The sequence below is a fragment of the Lonchura striata genome, chromosome 13, assembly GCF_046129695.1.
Source record: "Lonchura striata isolate bLonStr1 chromosome 13, bLonStr1.mat, whole genome shotgun sequence".
Lineage (NCBI taxonomy): Eukaryota > Metazoa > Chordata > Aves > Passeriformes > Estrildidae > Lonchura > Lonchura striata.
In genome coordinates this window covers 13078199-13103239 of record NC_134615.1, presented here as the reverse complement: position 1 = coordinate 13103239, position 25041 = coordinate 13078199, and the positions used below count along the sequence as shown (strand labels likewise).

At 36.4% G+C, this 25041-nt stretch overlaps 1 protein-coding gene across 1 annotated transcript in view; it reads right to left on the bottom strand.

Moving 5' to 3' along the window:
- Positions 1-25041, bottom strand: part of FTO (FTO alpha-ketoglutarate dependent dioxygenase) — a 223065-nt gene that overhangs the window by 115261 nt on the left and 82763 nt on the right. Inside the window, exon 8 of the mRNA XM_021555037.2 lies at positions 9594-9718. Within this exon, the coding sequence (XP_021410712.2) occupies positions 9594-9718 (125 nt within the window). The remainder of the gene's footprint in view (positions 1-9593; positions 9719-25041) is intronic.

The following is a 25041-nucleotide window of genomic DNA, read 5'->3' as shown; positions in this document are numbered from 1 at the left end:
ATCAAATTAAGATTCTTTTTCATCAGTGTATTATCATTTTGGTTTATTACATCAGTCTTTGGAAACATGCAAAGCCATCTTTTTAGAATCTCACCTTTCAAGGGAATACTGAACTGAAGATGCAATGCTAGTGAGCTATTTAATCAGAAATAATATTATTAACTGCTGCCATCTTTGGGAAGGCAAACATGCAATTTATGTACCTGTATCCAAGACTATTCTCTAGCCAAGGCTTAAAGAACCATTAGTGAAATTTATTTTTTTAAATCCTTCAAATTATTTCAATGAAACTTTTTTTTTTGTCCCTGGACAACATACGTGAAAATGTACAGATAAATGATGCAACAGTGTCACCTACAGGCAAGCAAAACAGTCAAAAACCTCCTCCAATAGTGCACCCTCTTACCTCTCAAATCCTTCTCCTCCCCTGCTTTCCCTTCTTCCAACCTCCCCCTCAATCCCTAATAATACACACCTGGATTTGGGGATTATCCATATCTCCAAGTAGAAAAAAAACAGGCAAATACCTAAACTGCTTTCAGGATGGTCTAATATCAAATACTTAGATCTTTTCTGCAGTACACCATGCCTTACAATACACATGCTGTGCAGCCAGCAAGTCATCTGCACTGGAGTGAGTACTTGGATTGCTTCACCTCTCCTGAGCACTTGCTCAAATTCATATTAACTACCTGGTCAAAAATAATTCTGATAAAAATATTCTTTATATCTCAGGAGCACCAAATGCTGACATTATTGAATATGAGGAAAAAATGAGAAAATGTTTACTTGCCTAAAAACAACTGATAAAAATTTTAACAGTAATGTCCAAACTTGTACAAAAAAAACCCTCCAGCATAATTTGGCACTAAATCTAACTCAAGCATATTATAGGCATAATTGATGGATCCATTTAGCTTACCCTTGCAGAAAAAGTAGAACATTGGTAGCTCTTAGAATTCTCAGAACTCTCATTTTCCAACAGAATACTCTTTTCTCCTAGTATTAGTGCCCTTACTTTAGCACTCAATAGACTTTCTTTGGCTTCTCCCACAAACTCTGCATTTTGAGATCCTGTTTCCCAATCTTTTTGATACTGTCAAGATATCTTTTGTTTCAATTATTTCTTAAATACCTGCATATTTATAGCTGCATATCTCTGAAAGAGTTCTCAGTTGGCCAAGTTTCTCAAGTAAGTTGCACAGAATTACAATAGGATTTTCTTCTATTATTACTACATATGCTCTAAGCACTGCTCCCATCTGAGGCTGTTGTCATTTACCAAAATACGAGCATTAATATGAAAACAGTTTATGTTCTGTAACAGGTCCCCAAGTTCTCTGTTTTTACAGAACCTCTTAAGAAATGCCAACTTCCCTTTTTAGCTATATTAAAACGTCAGCATAGTTCATAATTTAATAATTCCACAGCAATGATACATTCAGTGTTGAAAATTCATACAAAATAAATGGAAGAAATAATAGTAGCCAAATCAAACTTTTTAAATGCCCAAAAGATCTCACTAGCAGTGAAAATAAGTAAGTAAATCAAATCCTATTCTCTGGTTTATCTTAGTTTCTCAGATTAGTTGATACATTGCCAAGCCATTCCTTGACCTCCTTGTGGACGCACTTCCCTCTCCTGTTAAGATTGCCCAGGAATTCAGCCACTCTCCCATATGCAGCCTCTCTGCATGTGCTACCATAACTTTAGTGCAAGCAAACTGTAGAGCAACACAACAGACAGATCTTCTTTTTCACCCACAGTAATCCAGGACATTCGCTGGCTCATCACCACCACAGCCTAGACTGCTCACAGCATTGACAGCACCTTGCTCAGTTTCAACATCCATTTAATTTTTGGCTGCTCCAGAAGTGCCAGCAAGGGTACCAATTAGTGTCAGTGTGTGAGACACACACCTGCCCACCAGGGCTGGGGAACCGATGCATTTTACATAGGCCATCAAACACAGATACCCAATGGGAATCATCTTTGGCACTACCTACCTGAACCATATTTAAACTGCTGACCTGAAAACAAAAGGCTTTGTATTTCACTGCCCATCCCTGGAGCCATCAAGTTCTATATAGGTGGAAAAACTTTAATAACACAAGGCTGACAGCCTTTAAGACTTAAGTCATGAACTTATGTAAGCATCTGTTCACTTACACTCATGACATGACATGATCAGCCCCATTTGGCTGGGTGAACCCTTCAAGTTACCCTCTGTTTTGTCACCATTGGTAATGTATACAGATTATTTCACACACCTCCAAATTAAATATTTAATTCAGCATTATGACAGGTAAAGCTGTCATAATAATGGCACTAAAAATCATTAAAGTCCAGTTTGGATAAGGCTTCAATTCTTTTACAGAAAAGAGAATTCTGTCTTCAGACTCTTGATTTTGAATGTCTAGTTTTAGACATAGTTTCGAGTCCACAATAAGTTTGCCAGTAGTTTAATGGATTTTACATACCATGACATTAGCACATTTTGCTGAATGAAAAGGAAAGAATGGATTGATATTGCAGAAGAAATAACCTCAGTGGATAAAGTAAAATAAATTTATGATAATTTTTCATTCATTGGGCCACTCACACCTTATCTGTAGTTTTTAACACCAGGTCTTTACTTAATGTGGAAAGCTACAGAGCACAGTAAAACACACTGAATTCTCCCAGCCTTTCTCCTTTTCCCTGCCTCTGGTAGACACCATTCTCTCCTAGAGAAAGGATGACAGCAGATGCTAATGCTACTTGGTGGTTCAACTGTCTGTTGATGTGGCTAACACTTGGTCTCCACAGATTATAAATTTGTCACCTCTGTGATCTAGTCAATCTCCAGTACCCTGCAGCCTGGAAATGCAATAATCTCCATTTCCAGCATTCAGGTCTCCCAAAGGTAGTGAACAAATCATTGTCAAGCCACTGGAAAAACAACACTATCTATCTTTCTTGTACTGCAATTATGAAAGCTTACATAAATAAGGACATGTCACCCATGCTGACTTTAAAAGCCTGTCCAAGTAAAACCAAACATAAAAATCATAAATAACTGAATAATCTCTGATAGAGTAGAAAAATTCTTTATTACATTTTTTTTAAGCTTTAATTGCACTATAAATAAGGACTAAATTTGTGTAATTTTCCTGTTTTGGAACTGCCATTGAATTATTTGATAAACTCATCTAGCACAAGAAAAAAAAAATTAAATCAAAACCAAAAAATGTCAATGTTTCATTTGGTAGTTACTCTGGTATAGGACGATGCATCTGTCTATGGATTTTAGAAGTGAACTATTAAAATTAAACTAAAATGATAAAGGAAACACTCAGAGTAAACAATCCCTATGAAGTGCCTAATGACAGAGTCTGACACAAACAAAAGCCACACAGAGACACTGAGCTTAAGTTCTGCAGCTTTTCTTAGCCTGCCCTATTACACTATTTGGTTTAGGTTGCTACACCACACAAGTTTTTTTTGCACCATATATCTGTGAATATAGTGACATCACAAGGTAAGAGGCAGGATTTTCTCTAAGTAGCCACAGCTTGTAAACACAAAGTCTTTCCAAGGGTAAAGGGTCAAGACAGTTTTAAAGGAACAGCTAAACAGCAGCATTTAATCAAGCTGCATTTCCATTGTTCTGAAGAGTACTTGTACCTATTGATCCCAAGCTTGGCTGCTTCAAAGACTCCTCCATACAAGGAACACAGGTGAAAGACAGAGGCAGAAAACAGGAAGGGTCATGAGGAGCAAAAGAAATCTGGCAATAAGCAACTGGAGAAAAGTCAAAGGTCAATCAAGGCAGCTGATGTCTAAGCATAACTACAGCAGGAAACCTGACAACTTCATCCACGTTGCAGTTTTCCCCATTCATTTGAAAGCTGCAATACTTGTTTTCAGTCTGACTCAAAGCATCTTCTTGATTAAAACAGAGTATTCAGGATTACTCAGCCACAATTTACTTTCCAAACATTGTCTAAATATATTTACATTGTGAAAACCTGTTTAGCTTACATGCTGGTGCTGAACAGTTTCATTTTCTTCTTTTAAGAGCATTCACACACTTACATCTAAAGCATGAATGCCAAAGAATCCAAATGTAATTTTGTATTTTTGTCCCTGTGATTTCCAAAATGGTGAATGAGAATTTTGGTGTACGCTCATTGTGAACTTACTGAAATCCATTGTCCAGAGAGGACAAATGTTATCAAAAATCACACTGGAGATCATTCAGCTGTATGTACTGAGATCCTTACTAAGATCAGAAATATGGATGCTGTATTCCACAACAGGGAAACAAAAAAAATCTGTCAATTTTCACGTTACACAAAACAACCACAACTCTTAAGCAATGCAAATACTTCCCCCCACTCTCTGACAAACTTTGATACCTCTGTAGTATTCAAAATCTCAGGAAGTGGTGTGGCTCCTATTGTAGTATTTTCTGAGGAGTTCACATTATTTCATATACTTATCATCTTGCTAGGTCTGTGAGAGTTAAAAAAAAATTACATATTTTTTTAACTAGTCTTTGAACTGGTTATCACATTTCATTTGAAAAACAGCATTCATGAGTTCCTGAAAATGCACAAAGCCTGTGACAGAAAGAAAAAAAAAAAGCTCTGGTTTTTCCAAAGCCCATGTTTACTTCTTAACCCATCAACATTTCCTCTGCTACAGAGGAAACACGGTCCTTATTTCCATCAACACCACTTTCTCCTACTGGAGCTAAAAAGAGTAAAATCGACCTCAATTACTCCTTAATTATGATCTAAAATTCCAAGGTATAAGGAGGTTAAGCATAAGAAGAAAAAAATTAACTTTTTCCTCAAAAGAGAAAATAAAATATATAAAATCTTCCACTTTTTATCTTATTTAACATGCACACTATTTTAGGCTTCCACTCTAAGGTTCTTCATTTTTATTATTATTGAAGAATTGAATATAGAATATTCAAATATAGAATTGAAGAGTGTCATCCAGATTAGGACTCAATTTTCTCACTAGGTACTTATAATTTATATTCCAATATAAATATCAACATAAAAATCCAGATTTCACTGTTGAGTACCTAAGATACCTTTGTAATATAAATGTTCATTGTAACTAGAAAAAAATACATATCTTTAAATTGTTATATAAAATTGTGAGATCTAAGAAGGGGTTTGACAAAGGCAAAAAATGCTGAGGAATTATAGCTCACATCTGACTTGAAACCTGAAACTAACATGATTTGTCACAAGAGGTTCTTTCTTCCACTGCCATGCAAAAATGCAAGAATATAAAAATTCTTGAAATATAGTGACCCAGTCTACAAAATATTATGAGTTATAGAATGACCCCATAAAAAGAGATTTTTTTGCTATGTTATTTTAATGATGCAAGGTTATAAGTTATTGATTTTTACAAGATATAATCAATTAACACTTTTCTGCTGTTTATCTCATAAACCAGAAGAATTTTGTAATTACTTTGGTACAGATTATTTATCGAATGTTTATTCTGTTTTCACTATATCATTAGATAATTATTTAGAGAGAAGTTAAGATTTCAGAATTTGGATAAGTGGCACAACTATGAAAATTCAACAATCAAATAATTTTATCAAAATTTCCACTTTATTATATCTGTCTCCAAAACTTTACATTTTCTGGTATCTGACTGAATTTCCCCTAAGAGAAATGGCACAATTTCACTGAGGGAAATAGCAACATGAACATCAGAGTCTGTGTTATACTAAAACCATTTTGGAGTAATACAATTTTTCCATTTGAAAACCCCATACTTTAGCAATGGTTTAACTAACCGTATTTTTTCCTAGCAGCCAATATTTTCAATGCAGTTATACACTACCCTTTAAATTAATCTCTTGTTGATTTATTGAAGACAAATTAGTTTGGTAGTAAATGTACGTCTATCAAAAATACAACAAAAACCTACTACCAATTAAGTGCAGTATGTCATGCAAGCATTAAAGACAATGCTATTATAACATGATACAAGTTCTATTAGGAGAAATAAGAGCTACAATTTTATTTAACTATAGCCCAGCTCTCTCAGGTACTTCCTGATCAGGAAAAGTGCAACTCTCTCTCTTGAAATTCAATTCAATTCTCTCTCTCGAAATTCAAGTACTTTGTCTTTTTCCCCTTTTTCTTTGTGACATAACAACTTTTCTGGTTCCAGTTAAAAAGTAAAATAAAAAATGTCAATAATATCATCAACAGGGAAAAATATTAAAGCCTTTTTTAAAAATGAATCAGGTGCAGATATTGAACTGTACTTTCTCATCCTTTGTCTCACTTTTCAAATGATAATTTCTTCCACAGTCACCATTAAATCTTGATCTATTCCAGCTCTCTGTATGGGTCATTGATTCTAGATGTACCATGGTTATTTTTAAATGTTTCCCTTTCGTAGAGAAAAAGAGGGCTGTCTAGAGCCAGATGGGTAACTTCACACTTCATTTATCAAACCCAATGCATTAGACTCCACCCTCTCTTTCCCACTATTGCTGTTAAATTTCCATATAATTTGGTAACAATTTTCATTATCATAGAGTGACCCTAAAAAGTCTATCCAGGTTTGCACGGTTAGTCCAAAATTCACAGCTGTTCCCTTCACCCTCTGTTTATTACAGTAGAATCTGAGGTTCCCCTACTTTATAAGCTGAACAGTGACCTTCTGTAAGCAGAGGTCAATAAGGGGTCAGTTCAAAGGGCTAGAGCAGCTCTTTAACAGCTATAACAACCTGTCCATCAGGCACTATCACGCAGTATAAACAAACGTGGGGCTTTGGAAACTCTGGACCATTTCTGTTAACACTCAGAGGACAGTCACTGAGTCCCACCTGAAGTATTTTGGATCACTACCACTCAGAGAACAACCTGAATCCCTGGAAGACCTGCTCAGATACTTAAGAGACTGATGACATCTTTGCATCACAAGTCTATGAAATGGTGAGTGCAACACTAAGCACACTACCATGAGTTTTGGGCTGTGAAGCTGAAATAAAATCTTAAAGAGTCATTTCAGCTCATTAATATGCAGAAATACTGGTACAACTTCAAGTAAATAACACAAAAACATGCTTGAACTCAGTAGGTACATACCAGAAGAGTTCATATTCCTTTCTCTGGGAAAGGCTAAAAATTTCCAAAAGTTCAGTCAGTTTGTGTTACCAATTCCCAACTTTTTTTTAAAGTCAGGTGTTAATGACACAAATAAAACACAAGAAAGAACAGAATGACTACATAACTCTACAAAGACCAAGTGCAGAGTGAAGTTTTCTGCCAGCTGCCCTCCCTTCATTGACCTAAATTTCTTGAAGTTGTACTGTTCATAATCTGCTCTCTAATGCACAATGTAAGGTAATTAGAGTCATCTGTATTTAACTTCCACAGGAAAAAAATTCTATTATCTAATCTAGCTGATCCCCTGATAGCCTGTTGAAAGTAAAGTACTGTAACCTATTGCCTGCCCTTTGACAAGTGCTAATTATTTCCTGTCCAAGCACATTTTTCTCATGTAATTCCAAAGTACACAATAGACTGATCTCTAAAACATGGGCAGCCCTGCTCGTACCACGGCGGACGTTTTATAACTTTCAGCACCGTGTGCTCCATGGCTGCCACAGCCAGTGTTTCATTCCAGACAGCGAGCCGAGGCTTTGATGGAGCCAAGTGAGGTGTATGGTAACAGTCTCTTTACGCAGATCATATGGATGAGACTCCCAGATAGGTCACTGGGATGGGAAACATCAAATAGAAAGAAAAAGGATTATGGATGTTTAATACTCAAAGGACACTTTCTTTCAGAACTTTCAAGGCACAATGCTCTTGAAATTTTCTTTCAGGTGTTTAGTTTTAAGAAGGCCTGCACTTCATCTGCTTGTGCCTCTCCCACCCCCAAGAGCTGCAGCTTTGCTGTGTTAGAGGCTGGGCTACGTCTCCAGCTGCAGCCCTGGCTCCAGCCCCAGAGCTCCCTGTGAGCAGCAAGTGAGGCCAGGCACACTGAAACCCACAGCACTTCTAAATTACTCCTTATTGCCATGATTGCTGATGACTTTGTGTATTAGGAAATCATTGTTAGACAAAATGAACTCTAAAACGGTATTCCGCTCATTAGAAGCTTTATGTTCTGTTTCACAATGAAGATGCACATGTCCCACAGAAAAGCTTTAAGTGATTTCCTCTGTTTCCAACATAGCTCAAACATTTATGTTTCCAACATAACTCAAACATTATTTAGTAAGCATGGTGACGGAAGGCAAAAAAACCAAACAACGCCCCTCCCCGAAAAACCCAACCAAAAGAAACAAAAAAACCCACCAACAAAACCCCCATAAAAATCCCTTAAAATGTTCAAGAAAAAAAACCCATAAAGCCCACATGATAATTTGGAAAATATTTTAGAGCCAGCTTACTCTGAAATCTTAAATGTGCAGCATACAAATATTACATACTCACCGGAACACAAACTTATAAAACACAACCTGTAATTTATAAAATAATTATGTGTAATTATGTTTGATTTTTAGCTAAAGTCTCTAAAATGTTCCAGCTTCATTTGCTGTAATTATTTGGAGCAGAAAAGATACCCAAGTGTCAGACCCAAAATCTACAGATAACATTTTAAAAGCAATCTCAGAGTCTTCAGGAACTACACCAATAAAATACAAGATATCTCCCTTGACTTTAATTAGTGCAGGTAAAAAAATCATACCAGTTAAATGCTAAACTTAAATAACAAAACACTGATTTAAAAATACTTTTGGCTAAAACCTGTATTTAACTGTAAGTAAGGAATTTCTCCTGGTTTTAAGTAAAAACTGCATATTTGGCATAAAAATTTAATAGGCTGCTAGATATTTTATATTAATATCAAATAAGAAAATAATAAGTGATTAAAAAATTAGTATCAACCTACAGCTTTTAGACATAGATGTGAAAAAGGTGACATCAACTCATTTAGCAGTCTAAGAGAAGGACAAGATGGAACATGGTGGAAATCCTCTTTCATTCACCTGTTTCTGAACAAACTAAAAGTATGGCGTATCTGATGCTTCTGAAACACATTCAGCTGACCACACTCCAGTAACACAAACCTTTCCAAACACAAACATGAACAATTTTTAAACACTATAAATAGCATCTCCTGATCCATGGCAGTGAGCTCTCCTTAAGAACTGGGAACAGTAAAACACAAGATGAACTCCAGCGGTTCATACACAAATGCCCATCTCACCCAACACCATCCAGTTACCTCCAGTAGGACACCACAGGGAAATGGGAGGAGCACAAGGGAAGCAGCCAGGAAGTGAGGTTTTAGCAGAGCATTCCAGCAAAGAGAATGGCTCATATTGTCAGCAATATGTGGAAAACCTGAGGGCATTTTATGGCACCACTCCTCAGATCCTAGTGCTGCCTACCAAGTACTAAGTAGCCTGTACTGTATGAGTAAGAGAGCAGTCTACAGAAACATGGATTATCCCATTCAAGGAGTTACTGTTTGAACAGTAAAATTTAAAAAAAAAATTAAGTCACTTTTCCCCACTCAAGGGGATTTATAGGAGTACTTCTCACCTTGCTGTCCATTCTTTACGCAGCTTTTGTCTCTCCTTAAGAAGGAGCAGGAAGCAGTTGATGGTCTCATTCCTTTGTTCCTCAATTTGTTGCTCTTTTCTAACCTCAGAGACGACCAGACTTGTCTTAAAGGGAGGAAACATAAAAATTATAATCTAGAAATAGGAAACAATGTGTAAAATTAATAAAAAGCCCATAAGCAAATAAGGACAGTAAATCAATAGCTTTTTTTATTACAGTTTCACTGCTGACAAATCAATACAGTAAATGATGGTTAGAAATAGCCACCATATATTTGGTATTTAATCAATATACATGGCACATAAGGTAAACCTTAAAATCTCATTGCCTTAAGTATCACACTAAGACACTGTGCATTCTAGCCCACATTTTCTTGAGGCATAGTGATTTTATAAATATTTTATTGTATCAAACAATATCAGAAGTATTTTCCTCAATGTAGCATTTGCTTGGGGGACTTCACCTTCTTTGCTCCTTGGTAAAGCTGTTGAAGAAAATACTTGTTTGTACTGTACATGCTGAATGGAATTTCTGCCGATGTAGACATGTTCTTTTTATCATTAAATACTTCAAATAAACAAGTAATGAAGACTTTTCACACATGGAATAGATTTAAAACTTCTCAAAAATATACATATATACATGCAATGGATTTAAATAATCTGTGAAGCAGGATGACACTCAGTCTTTGCAGAGCAAGTGTTACTGCAATTAAAGTGTTAGAGCAATTAATGTTGATGTAAGAGAATTGGAGATGTTCTTATCACACCCCTTTATCCTCCCACCAAGCTAACTCCAATTCCCTCACTCCATCTTTTCCTACTCCTGCACCATTTTTTCCTCTTCCTTCCCCTGCACTTCCCCATGTCTGCCAAACTGGGAAGGAAATGGCTGATGCTCAGCTACCAACCAGTCCTACATCCACCAGTGCCCACGTGCTCCTCCACGTGCAGTGTCCCCCATGGCAGAAAATCAGTCTTTTCCTTAAGGGAAGATATTATATCGCCTCTAATAGACATGGTATTATTTTTGATATTCTAACCTCCAGTCACATGTTCTGTAAACATATCAAAGCATCTAAATGCTTTTAGGAAGGATGACAGAACAGATGGAATTCTTGCACAAACCTGTTTTCTTTTCACTGAAAAGGAGGCAAAAAAATAAGTTTCTGACCTGGGAAGTTGTGCATGTGGGTTTGAAAAGACAACCAAACGTAACCAAGAGGTGCAATTCCTATTCCCAGCATAACCTTCCTTATTGGAACAACGTGACAAAACACATGGCATTTTGCCTCCTCTTCAATGTCACATAACATTACATTCTGTCCTGCCCAATTAAAATTCCTCAAGGAATTCTGTAAGAGAAATTATTGCTATTATCTTCAGTTTGTGAAAACTGAGAGATCTAACCTCATTCTGATAGGTTTTTGGGTTTTTTTCCACAAGAAACAATAACACACAGATAACACATTTCTTAAGCTATTAACGTAGAATTGTTATTGCTATGGTTGTTCCAAGAGAGAAGCATGACAGGGTTCACAGAGACAGAAAATAACTTTATTGCACCAACATCACATGCAAAGAACAAAAAGCATTTTTCTCCCCACCTCCCAGCTCTATTAGCTGGCCTACCAAAAGGCATTACCCCATGATATGGGACTTAAACATCAAAAAGAACATTTTCTTGTAAAAACCCCAAATGTTCAAAACTCAGTCTATACAGATCACATTCCTGACCCTGCTTTGACATTACAAAGCAAACATAAAGCCAGAGAGCATTTTCAGATAAGGATTGCATGACATGGGTTTCCTTGCACTGACCTACAACATCTTTTCCACAACCTCTAATATCTGCCAACTTCAACAGTCCTGACCTTAGAGCCTCATTTCCAGCAGCTGCACAGTTTGAAGCAGGATTTGATAGAGGACTTCAGCAAGTGAAACAGGCTCACATGAGCTGATGTTCTTTAATGGTGAAAATTAGCACTCCTTGTCATTCATAAATATACCAAGGCTTTCATTTTTATACTTACCATGTACAAGATTTGACAGAGCACTACAACCAGGGTTTACCTCTGTATTATAGGATGATCACACAGCCATACAAGCTAGGCCACTGCCCACCACTATTTCCCTTTCAGAATGTTTGGATGGCCATTTTATTCACAGAGGGACAGGACAATCCATTGGTGATGATGAGATGCCTGCTTCTCCCCAAGACTTCAAGAAAGTCCCAAGTTGAATGATGCCATGCCTCCTAAAGCTAAAAGTACAGTTATTTGCTGCAAGAAACATCAAGATCTCCTAAACAAATTATTCAAAAAGTGTAGAGCATGGAAAACTGGGAGTTACTAAAGAATTTTCAGTTAAAATCTGATAAAAAAGATGATGCCAATATAGTATTATCAGTCAGAGATGGGTGATCACTTCTCCAAGTATTCACAATCACACTGTATGTGATATGGTACGAATTCTGCTGACCTGGGAAAATTGCAGTGTTGGTCCTGAGTTTCATTAAGAAAAGTTCCCTCCATCTACAGAGACATCATAATTCCGGAAACTGAACATAATTTATTTTTTACTGAAAATATAATAATTTTTCTCCAGCCTTCTGTTAACACCTTTCATTTATGTGGTGATGTACATGGCTCAAGTCAAATGCATAGTTTGACACTGACATCATAAACGCTTCTTTATTGAGCCCTGTGAGTACAGTCACAGCTACCTGGAGGGTGAAATAGTATTATTAAGCAACAACAACAATACATAGCAATTTAACTGATTTACTTGTTTTCTAAGACTGCTGAAAGGGCAGTAAGGTCACCTGGAATGCCAGTGCAGGGCTTGATGTGTAGCTTTTATAGAGGCATTTCTTTATAACTTGCTATTCTTATAATTGTAATAAAAATCTTGAATTGTAACAAATAAAGCAGCATTCTGGGTAAAATAATATTATAAAGCATGTTCCTTTGCAAGTTGTCTTTTCCATGTAACTTGTTTTGGGATTTGTTTTTAACAAGGGGATTCAATATATACTTCAACTGATAAAGGCCAAAGGTTCAAGAAACTCGGTCAAAGATGTTATCAGCTGGGAAAGCCATTTCCTCACTTCAACACTGATAAAAACCCATCAGAAACCCAGCTGATACAACCCTTGCTCTAAAGAGCAGGAATGACCTTCTTTTGAACATCACTATAGTTGCACATCCCATCAAAGAAAATCTGATCTTGTGTCTCAATTCTTTTAATGACAGATAATTGCCTGCAGAGGCCCCCTTTGCCCAATGCTGAGTGAAGCCTTCACAATTCTGAACCGGACTCAGCACTGACTCGGGTTTTCAGCACACTTGGGATTGCAGGACAGTAGAAAAAATAAACAATGCAACCAGCCCTACAGCCTGTCTTATCTCATCCTTGTGTTCACAGAGATTCTTGAGGGTAGTAATGTTTGCAAACTGGTGAGACTTTCTTTCTTCTGCTTCCTGAGCTGTCAAAAAACATATCCTGGACAACCTAAGCAATGAGATTACACAAATTGCTTATCATTTGTGGGAAGCAACTCCTTGTCTCATTGGCCAGCATAGCTCTTTAATAAGCAGTACTGCTAGTATTTTCAGTAAATTTACCCAATTCTCTTGCAGATCTAGAAGGGTATTTAGGGCTTTCATTGTAAAACCCAAATGGCACAAGTCTTAAAAACAAACAGCTCAGCTCTCAAAAAGCCTAAAGCTATACACACACATATAAATATATGTATATGTACACATGTAGCAGGAGCAAATCCAGCCTTTCACATTAAACATAGTATTTAGGAAACTACTCTTTGCCTTCCTCCTGGTACAGCAGCAGAGCTAAATTTAGGCATATCAGGCAAGAGCCATCAGAGCATCTTCTCTCATTATATAAGAAAGGAAGGTTCTAAGATTAGATTTCAAATGACCAACACCCTATTTCTCTCATTATCACCAACAAAATACATCAGTAACACAGGATTGAATAGAAGCTCTTATAACCAAGTCTTTCTATTCACCCAGGATACACACACAAAATTAGACACCTAACAAAGCCAATCTAGGTATTTTCACAGGTTTATAATAATATTTTTTCCTTAAATATGAAGCACAAGAAACTGTTTTAACATAAATAGGCCACTACCCCGCTCAACTTTATGTCCTGGGTGAATATCACAACATGCTTACAAACAAGAAAAACCAACATCTAAACATTCCAAACCCCTCACTAATACATTTTCAATTTTATAAAGCTAGATTTTCTTCCTTCCTTCAATACAGACCCCATGAGGAGTCAGATGTAACACTGTATAACTGGAGACATGAAGCTTACTGTTCTGTCAAACAAATTAGCCTTTAGTCTGAACTAAAGTGGCACTTGGGACAGTTTGCCTCTTGGTCTACTTTGATGGGTCAACAAATCAGATTTTTCACTCAAAGTTAAGATTTGATTTACTCATCACCAGTTTAAATAGGATAAACTTCTGAATTTTTACCAACCATTTCTACTTTAACATAGCTGTCATCTCTAAAAAATCAATAACTAATACAGAAAGGAAAAACAAAGAGTAAAATCTGTAAGCACAGTTAGAATGCCATTCTGTATTTTCCCTGTTATTTTTGTCATTTTATTTGCTTTCAGTGAAAGAAGTTTCCTGAAGAAATTCTATGAAACTAGAACATGGTCCCTTTTAGAGGGGAGGGAAAAAGAACCTGAAATCTATTAAGCCATGTTAATTTAACATGTTGTAACTCCTCCATGATAAAAAAAGCTAGTAATTTATTACAAAATCCTGCTCATTTCTTCTTTACATTTAAAATTTCTACTTAAAATACGAGCAAATGGGCCCATTTTCATTGATATGATAGGAACAGCCAGTATGGTTTAAGTTATCACCCGGTAATTTCAGCACATTAAACCAAATTCTCTGCCTTTTGTTTATTAATTCACTATGCCAGATATCACAGTTTCACTCAGCAACCCTCATGTTCTGGATGATATTGAAAAATGAGTCATGTTTGTCAAAGAAAGTTAAAAAAAAAGGTAAAGAGGAAAAAAGTGTTGTTTATAGAAGCCAGCTGCTCTGGCTTTGGCGCCAGCAGCTCTTCATCCTGCTATTTTACGCTCGCAACCCCCACTGCCCCCACTGGCACAGGTACAACTAAATGTTGACTTCAATGCTTCAGAGAGCACTCAACTGATTCTGTACATGATTAATTGCCAAAGACATGGCTGACCATATGGAACAGAGAAAGCATCAAGTAATTCATACTTCTGTATATGATCATTTGGCCCCTGTTGTTTTAATGTACAGGAAAGAGCTAGTATAGCACAGACCTGGTGTCTTGCCCTTGACAGCCCATTAAGAAATCTCAAAGCACCTAGTTGAAGTTGTGCTGTTGGCTTTTCAATAGCAGCCTAATAAAACAGAAGCAAAGCTTTCCAACTAGTCTTAAATCTTTCACATACAGTACATTAACCACTGCTGCTACAACAACTGGTTTCTTATGATAGGAAATGGGATTTGATTTCTAGCCTCTGCATACTTACTGAAAGCCTTTTTCTGACCTTTGGAGGGTTTACAAAATCATTGTTCGTTTTTCCTGCCATTTTCCCAGTTTTTTGCCACGGTGATCCTAATAGATTTGTTTAAGTTTCAGTACATTCTACTCTTACTAGCTGCTATATGCAAACAGTGCAATGAAGGTAAGCTCATGGGAACTGAAAGGAAAGAAATTATTATTAACTATTTTCTTTCTGAGATTCAGAGACGTCACTGCAACATCTAAAACCATTTATTTTTAAGGAGCCTATAAAGCAAAACAAAAAAATCCTCAAAAAGAAGAATATACTAGTATGTGCTTTCTTTTATCAGACTGGAGACAAATCATTGAATTTCATCTGAGAAGAAAGGACAATTTATTTTAAAGCTGTAGTATTCTCAAGGATTTCTGACAGAGACCTCAAGGAAAGAAAAAGGTGCAGACTTGGAATATATGTCAGTATCATTAACTGCTCTATATTAGTTTTATCTACTGTTAACATCTTTTCAGTCATATGCAGTCAAAGAAAAAACATTTAAATAATGTTTCTCTGTCAAAGCTCTTAAGATGACAGTGCTAAAAAGTTAATCCCCATCCTCACCGATCTTCTGGCAGTTTTGACATGCGTTGGCAAGCATGCATTTGCTGGCACCTTCCAATAGAAAATATTTACATGGAGTTTTCTTGTCTGAGGATTTTCTATGTGAGTAAATGTTCCTCATGATCTGAAGGGTCTTATATGGAAAATTCTAATCATTGGACATTCATCAATGGCAATTTCCCAGGCTGAGAATTCAGATAAGACTATTAATACTCCAAGAAAAATCTGCAAGCCAACATAAAGCTCCCTAGCTTTTCTAGCCATGGATTGATAACTTTCAACATAATATCATGGGGTTTAAAAAAAAACATTATGTCTGTTTTTAAGTAAAATAAAGAATAGAGAATTTTACAAAACAAATGACATTTCTGTAGCATAAAAGGAATGGAAACTCAAGTCGCTGATGTGAAACCATTGCCACAAAGATTATACATTCTCCTCTACCATTATATTCAATGGTGCACATCAAAACTAAACATGTACATAACCCAATTATAGAGCAGAATGCTTAAAGTCAGACATATGCTTAGGCTCTAGATACAAGTCGACATGCATTAAAATGTAGGCAGCCCTGTCTCGCTTTGAGGTATTCACTGCTGACAACAAAGGATGAATACCTGACTTGATAGATGAGTAGTTTGACCTAGAAAAACCTACAGCGTGTAGATCACTTCGACATTTCTGAAGAAACTGTAGGTTTTGTCTGCACTAGAAAGTTGTTCCATTTATCTATACCTGTGGAGCTAAAGCAGTACATTTTCTAGCTATATGAGTTTAAAAGTCATAAATTAAACCAGGTTGAGGTTATTTGGAAATAAGCACTACCTTTATGCCTATATAAGAATATTTATACCAGGGTCTTGAACCGTATATTTAGAAAAAAGGAATACAAACAGAAGTAATGGCCAAGTAATTTTTGGTTACTCTGGCATGCCACAACTGAATGAATTTCCAATTGAGAGAAAAAAAATTCTTTTTATTGCATGATTTAAGCAGTTATGATGAGTCTAATATTTTCGGTATGTAGTTACAAATTAAAAATTGTAACAAGATCAACACTTTCAAAATATTTTTGCTGTACTAATTGGTTTGGCAATGTTCTGAAGTTGAAGTATAAGCCACCTCATCATGAAAGAGCAACCAAACCACTTAAGATACTTGGAATAAGAATGGCTTAGCATCTTCAGATGTATGGGTGACTGAAAGGTTACCCTTCAGTCACATTCTCCCAGTGCATGGCCCCTCCACCTCTGAATCATCAATAGCACAAAGACCAAGGCAGGCCTAGCATGCATAGTGGATTATATGAAGTGTAAAACATTGTGGGGAAAAAGCTTTTGAAAGAAGTCAGGAAAAAGAAATCACGCTTGCAAGAAGATCCAGCTGACAGGCCAGTCCCTAACAAGTGAATATGTTTGAGAACATTGTGAATGCAAGAAAAGAACACGCCTTTTGTTTCCAAACCTACAGTGTCTTTACCCCAACTGTTGCCTGCATGGCTGAACATATGTTTTCTGAACAAGAACTGAAGCAGAAAGTGTTCTTTGTTATAATTCACTCCTTTGTATACACCTCCCTTTTTCCATTTTGGTCACATGCAAACAGTAGTTACGCTGAACACTTAAGTTCTGAAGGACTGCACACCAGTGTATGCTTCAGTGATTATCTGCTATTGCTGAAATCACTTGAGCTAAGATGCACTACAAGACTCACTTGGCTAATCTGCACTCTGGACAGCTTAGATTTTGCAGTGCTGAATCACACTGAGTACAACCTGCACATGCTCACTCAGCCAGCACTCTGAATTTTCATCCCCAACAATTATGTGCAGTTCTAATAAGCACTGAAGAATTTTACAACAAATGATTTTATGCATTCAGAATAACTCGAAAAAGTACCCAGTAATTTTCTTAGCATCTCAAAATTAACATCATCAACTATTATGAATAATTTAGGGTGGAAGAGGGAAGAGAGATAAAAATTATGGGTTTCAAAGCCAGAAGTAGGTACTATCTCACAGGCACTGAAATAAACCATAGTTCAAATTAAATACTTATATAATTTTATTGATTCTAATGAAATAATTCAAGATGTTGAGGCATTGCTTTGATTCATCTAATTTATGCTGAAGCCCTAATACTCTAAAACTACATACCAGATTCTCTTAAAATATTTATAGATGCAAACTTGTACCAAAATCTCCAAACTAAATCTCTGCTCTTTGTAGCACTCAAAATGCAAACTGGAATTTCTAAAGGTAACAGTAATAGTCACCAAAAAAATTCTAAACATAGACAAGGTACTAAGATAAATAGAAAACAGTTAATGCTAGATTTTGAAATCATCATTACATTTTTGTTTTTTAGTGTTTAACGACATGCATGTCATGTTAGTGATTGTCTTGAACAGCACAACTCAGTATCCATTTAGTCTGGAAAAGCTATAATGTCAGCATTTTCCTCCCATCACTGAAGCCACTACCTGTTGCCATCAAGCTACTTCCTGCCTTAGTTACAATACGTTTCAACACACTGTCTGCTAAAATATAGTTGTGCAGAAATTTAAAGTGTATTTCCAGAGTCATTAGTTTATTGAAATAATTTAAAAAGAAAGCCAAGTTACATAATGGGTTAAACACTGCAGAATGAAGAAGCTGTAAGCCACAATCAAATGAAACAGCAAGCCACATGTCCAGAAGTGCCTGTGGGCATGCTTTGTCTAAGACACATGCCACAGCAGAATAGCAATTTAGTACATATGCAAGATAACCACATACAGCTGAATCATATCTTCAAATGACATAAGGGGTTCAGTACCATCCTCACAGCACAAAAGGCACCATGCCTGTGAATATCCCTCTGAGAATGGGATTCTCACCATGCCTTTTCAAAAATGAGGTTTTGTCACACTTGGCTCAAGTAACAACTTCATTACCACCAGTGACACCATGGTACACTATTGTGAAGATTTAAAATTCATAATCATGTAAGTGCAGTAGTGGCAGAACAGACAGAAAGAGAACTGAGAGTGCACTGCTGGGAAGAACATAGGAAATAAAACCAAAATAGAACCTGCTACACAACATGTATTTAATGTATGAGGAATATGACATTGCCAAGCAGCAAGGAGAACACCACCAGACACTGCCAGTAGTTGATGACAACAGCATTAGGATATACACTTTTTTGGAAGCTATGATCCTCATTCCTCTACAGAAAACTAGGCTGTCCGATTTCAGTGCCCCATTCTCCTCCAGTTTTGTTACAGTACATAACTATATTTGACATCAAACCATGGGCTAGGTACTCCACATACAGGCCATGGAAATGCTGATGGTGTGCAGTGTAAAATGTACAACAAAATGCAATGTACTAGCAAATTTTTTAAATAGTGGTGCTGACAAAGGAGAACAAACAGAAAAGCCTACTGATTTAACTTACTTCAAACAGTTGCCCAAAATACATAACATCACTAGTTTGAATTCAGTACTTACACTAAATATGGATTCCTTCTGAAAGAACAAGGCAAGTACTTACTCTTAATTCTCTTGCATTCAGATCATGTTCAGGAATAAAGTTTTGCACATGTCATTCTGACTAATTAGAGCATAAAACTACATAAGCCTGTAATATATATATGCCACTTATATATGGACACTAATTTTCTATTACAAGTCATAAAGGGGAATATATATTATTAGTATATAAAGACAATACAAACATTACAAGAAAAAAGATAATTGCAAAATTACAATGTTGAACTATAGTTAATAAGTCTGATGAAACTACATCCTGTAGGCTCAAAAGAACACTACTTTTTTTCTTCCAGAATAAAAACAATTAAAAAATACATAAACCACAGTTCCTCCTAAATGTAAGAATATTAAAACTCCATCTAATCTTATATGTGTAAAACCTATGTTTGCTGTATTATATACACACCAGGATACCACACACCCTCAGTTACTGTTTCATCACATTCCAGTTAATTTCAGGGCAGCATCATGGATCCGGAGCATTAACCAAGGAACACTCAGGCAATACCTCCACCCCTTCCAAGGACATCAATTCCCACCAAGCTTCTCATCGTCAGCTGCCAACTTTCATTCTGCTAGGAACTCAGTAACATATATTGCTACTTATTTTTCTTCTGAATGCAATGTATCTGTAAACTCTACACTTTATAAGGTTGTTAATGACAGCTGTAGGCAGCTATTTATTAGTCTGATTGAGCTGTGTTCCAGTAAAACACCATGCTACAACACTGAAGAAGAAAATTCAATGCCCAACTATTTGGAAATTTCACTACATCAAAGAAAATTATACAGACAATTTTCATTAATATGACAGCATTCAATCAGGAAAAATAAACTTTAAGCATCTGATTCATGTGCCTAACAAAGAAACAGTGTGATCATGAGATCAAACACACACACACTGATTTCTCTCCAAAACAAAAATCATGTGCTGCAGATTCTGGCAATTCAACAGAGATGACATTTGCATGATGTGCTCCCAAATTATGACAATACAACTTGGAAAACAGACAACACTGTTACAGCTCAGACAACCCATAACAGTGCATTTTGTCACCCCACACCATGACATTCCCAGCTCCTGCCCCACCACTCACCAACTCTTCCTTCTACAGGCATGTGAAACAAGATATGGGTTCTCAAGTTCAGCTGCAAAGTCCAACTTGAGAGAGAGGTCAGAGGTGGCTGACTAATCACCTCTGCACTCTTCCAGAAGGAACCGTTAATCCACTGGTAAAAAAGCAATGTCAAGGATGCATTAACACAAACTGCCTGAGCATCCTTAACAGTCACATACTGAATACATGCTACAAAGGACATGCTCTCCACTAGCCCAAAAAAGCTTTTGTATCTCCTGGGCTGCTGGAAAAATGAAAACCAGCAGTTTGTGGAGAAGGATTTGACCTGTGTTCTCTCACACAAAAATCTCTACTGTTAAAGATACATCATGACAAGCTGTGCCAGAGCTCTAAAAATCTCCATGTACAGTCAACGGTCCACCTGCTTCACCTTCTGCTTTACCATGATGCTACAGGGCAAATCTCACTTCAGAGTTAGAGGTACAGCCTAGGCAAACAATCACCCAAACTATTCATGTTAAATTAATAAGCTTATTAATAAAAAATATTTATCTTCTTAAAGAGGAAAACGTCATTTGAAAAACTGGTGTCTCTCCTCAGCATTTGAATTCTGGAGTCAGTGTTCCTTATTTTTTTTCCATTTCTAAATTTTTTATTTAGGATGTCATTATGCAATCTTTTTATGCGTACCAAATCAATCTTCAGGGATAACTACATTCCTCTAGGAAAAAAAAACAACCATTTTCATTAGGATATGGACTGCTTTTTAACTATATTTGTCTATATTTTCCTATTCAGCCACAACTCTGTCAAGACTGCATGGTGAAAGACTCATATTTACTGCCATCTTAAATGTTATACTTTCTTTTTGTTTTATGAAAATTTTTATTAAATATTTATTGACAGAACTCCTTAAATATCAAAGTACCACTATGTTTTGAGTTCTATATATCTTTTAAGGTTGGTAGATTTCATCCTGTTTATAACTAGTCAAATCAGTTATTGCCATACTGGAGAGATCACTAGATACAGTAAGTTGCTCTTACTAGAGACATAGTGTAAGAAAATTAAAACCCAAGACAAATGTCTCGGCCAAAAACCCAAGAGCACAGCAGTTATTAGGAGGAAAAGAAGTATTTTAAGAAGCATTTGTGAAAACTTGTCACAGCATTTCCATTTAAAACAGAACAACCAAATACTATGAACTTAAGCTCATAGTGAAGAGTTTTCATCCTGAGAAAAAAGCGAGATTCTCCCCACCTCAAATGGCTCCATTTATGACCCTGTGCAGCATGACTTCAACTTTTTTTAAGTTACTTTGGCCTACACAACCAAGTAAAAGTGATAGTCAAAAATTACCCTCAGCACTGGGTTTGAAATCATCTGAAATCTTGGGTCTCAGGGTAAATTCTAGATAATCCAAACAACCTGTAATATTTAAATATAGTTCTTCCTTCATACACCAGGGAAAGGTAGGAAAAAAACTTTCAACTCCTGAAGCCATTTCAAAAGGCTATGCTTTGTTAATTTTTAACTGATTAAAAGCACTGAGAATACTATTTTAATTTGACATTTTTAGAAAGTCTTAATTTTAAACCTATTCATCAACACAAACAGTAGCTGGCAAATTGTTATGTAAAGGGTTTGGGGTGGAAAAGAGAAGTTCCAGCTTTGTTTACTACTTTCCAGGCTATCAGGAGCAGAAGGAGAAAAAGCTTCTTCATTTTGTATTATTTGAGGTGAAGCCATTAGCTCGGTTAAAAAAAAAAAGAAAAAAGAAAAAGAAGTATCATAGGTCAAAAGAACAAAATGACACACAAAATCCATTGCCAAACTGGCTGTCGGTTGGATGCACAAGAGTAATGCTAAACAACTGTGGTATGGAGACAAAATATGCTTTCTTTAGGACACTTTTACAATAAGTTATTTAAGCCTTGTGAACAGCCTTGCCTTGCACCCACCCCTCACACATTAATGAAAACAAAGGGGGCCCATTTACATTGTAACCCCGCAGTGGGGTTAAGCATGTGACCTTAAAGTATGGTGCTCTTGTGCTCAGTGGAAAGGTTCTTGACAATATAAACAAGAATTACTGCTGTTAGAGAAAGGGAAGACAATTAAAAACAATCTAGGATGCATGTTGTACAGCTGTTCAAGTTACAGCTATGTCTGACCCCTAAAGATGCGACAGGTTTCACTTCAGAAACTTAGGACATTTTAGTTTTATTAAAGTAATCCATCAACAAAAACTGAATTCGTATGAAAACATGAGGTTTTATATGAGTAACACAGTGAAAATTATGTATTGCTGGCAAAACATGCCATTCGCTGCAGTTAAAAAGATGTTGTGGTCTGCACATCTCTTTCCAATACTTATGCTTGCCAACAGCTGAGCAAAAAGGAAATCTCTGTAATGAATCCTAAGAGAACCTGTTGAAAGAAAAAACACTGTTCTTGAAACAAATGAGACTTTGACAGGTCAAATCACAATCAAATCTGTTTGACAGACCTTTGTACCCAGGCGAAAAAAAACCAACTGGGTGATTCCAGCAAAACTCTGCAGGCACAGTGGCCCAAAATAGATCAAATTGCAGGACCAAACAGCCACAACATTTTTTTAACCTTAATTTTGGATGCCACTGATTCCAAATGCAATAAAGACAGACTGCAATTATGGTCAGTAGTTTCTTTAAACATGCCTACAAATTTTCTAATAACCAAGAAAATACTTAGATTTTAAACAGAAAATGATAGAACAATTTTTTTCCCATCAGTCGCTAAAACTAATTGTCCTGATATTGTCCTTAAAAAATAGGGTTAGAGAAGAAAAACTTCCGAGAAAATAACAAAGATCTTGGCTAAGTTTCATAAAACCACAATTTTCCTGCCTGTTTGATCTTTGTACAGTCAGCATAAGTCACTGAAACTCCTCCATAAATGAAAGGCATTCATGGGAAGCCATCAGAAAGCATTGCTTGTCCTCTGGGACCCAGGACAATAAAAGAAAAGTTTGTGTCTGCCACGTGGGCCTACAATTCAGCTTAAATGAACAAACCATTGCAATATCCTTTGGCTTTGTGAAAACGATACTTCCTACTTTTTTTGGAAGAAAGGAAGTCATATATAAACAGAACAAAGGGAAGAGGCAACACAAGTAGAGCCTCTCATAATAAATATTACAGTGAAAGTTTTGCTCATCAAACCAAGATTAAAAACATATTTTAATCTCCCAAGTTTTATGCCTTTGATGTATGTTCAAGAGGAAAGCTTATATATTTTGTAAGATTTACAACATTTCTAGTGGGAATAGCTTCATATTTCAGTTTTTTTCCCTTCTTTCTGAAATTGAGAATGTATGGGGCTGAATCTATCCCTTAATGCTGTGTCATATCAAACAGTTCTGTAGAGAACAGAAGTTAGGATGTCCTCTGGACATTTTTCCCCAATAAATAGGCTAGTGTTCTGCTGAACAAAGCACTGCAAAGTCATTATAATGCTGTAATGGTAACCTATGCAACTAGGAAATACTTCTTAAAATGTCAGCTTTCCTAGACTACAGGAAAGTTCAAACATTTGCACTGAACTCCATAGCATAGAGAAGCACTAAATAGCATTTCCTTGTGGTGCTAAAATTAGGAGAATTAGGTTATACAGCTTCAGTAGAAATAGTAGTAATTTATTATCTGTAATATCACCACTACATGCCCACAAGAGCCTGATATGACACACAAAGCATTAATTTTCACAATTGCAACACACAAAGCATAACCCTTATACAACAGGGGCTCCCCTTTGTAACATCTTCTGTTCAGTTTTGCACAATTTTCTTGACTTCCCATACAACCATTCTGGGCAGCTTTCCTTGTTCTTTCTTGAAATAGCACCCATTGCTATGACAAAAGAACCTGCTTTTAAAATCACATTTTCTTGCTGCAACACAGTCAAACACCTGCTCATTTCCACAGTCTTATGTGAAGGCAAAGCCAAATACATCAATGATCCCCTAGATGGTATGAGGCAAAATAGGTGAAAGTTTCAGTATAAGTAACAATGAAAGAGTGGGTAAGAATGCTCTCCCTGGTGTTGCAACACTTTTGGCTTTGGTTTTATCCACCAACCATTAACTTTGGGGGACATCATCAGAAATTCTCAAGTATAGTTTCACAGACACAAAATCAGAAGAGCAAAGGTGAAACTTGCCAGAATTGTCATTTTAAGCAATTATTACAGTGAAGATAACTGTACTGTATATTGGTAGGACCTAGTTTAACAATATTAAGAAAGATCTGTTAACTTCAGAGAAATATGCAATGAAGTAAACACTGGGTGGTAGATAGGTGTGTATTCAGGAGGTAGAAAGGAGAAAATGGGTGAGGGAGAAGGTGACAGAATCTTCTCAAAGCCATGTCAGCTCCTGGAAAGGTGATAGAGTCTTCTCCTCTGTGCCATTCCAAAGGTACATGGACCACATAGCTGTCTTTCCAGAAGCCAAATCCTTTCCACATCTTTCCAAGCATTCCAAATCAGTCCATTTGATTCCAAAGAAACATAAGAGATGCAGAAAGTTGTCCAGAAATGGCAATGTGTGGATAAAGAAAAAAAGGAGGAGACAGAGTTTTCAAGGACAGTAAGAACCCACCACAACAGACTTTCTTAAG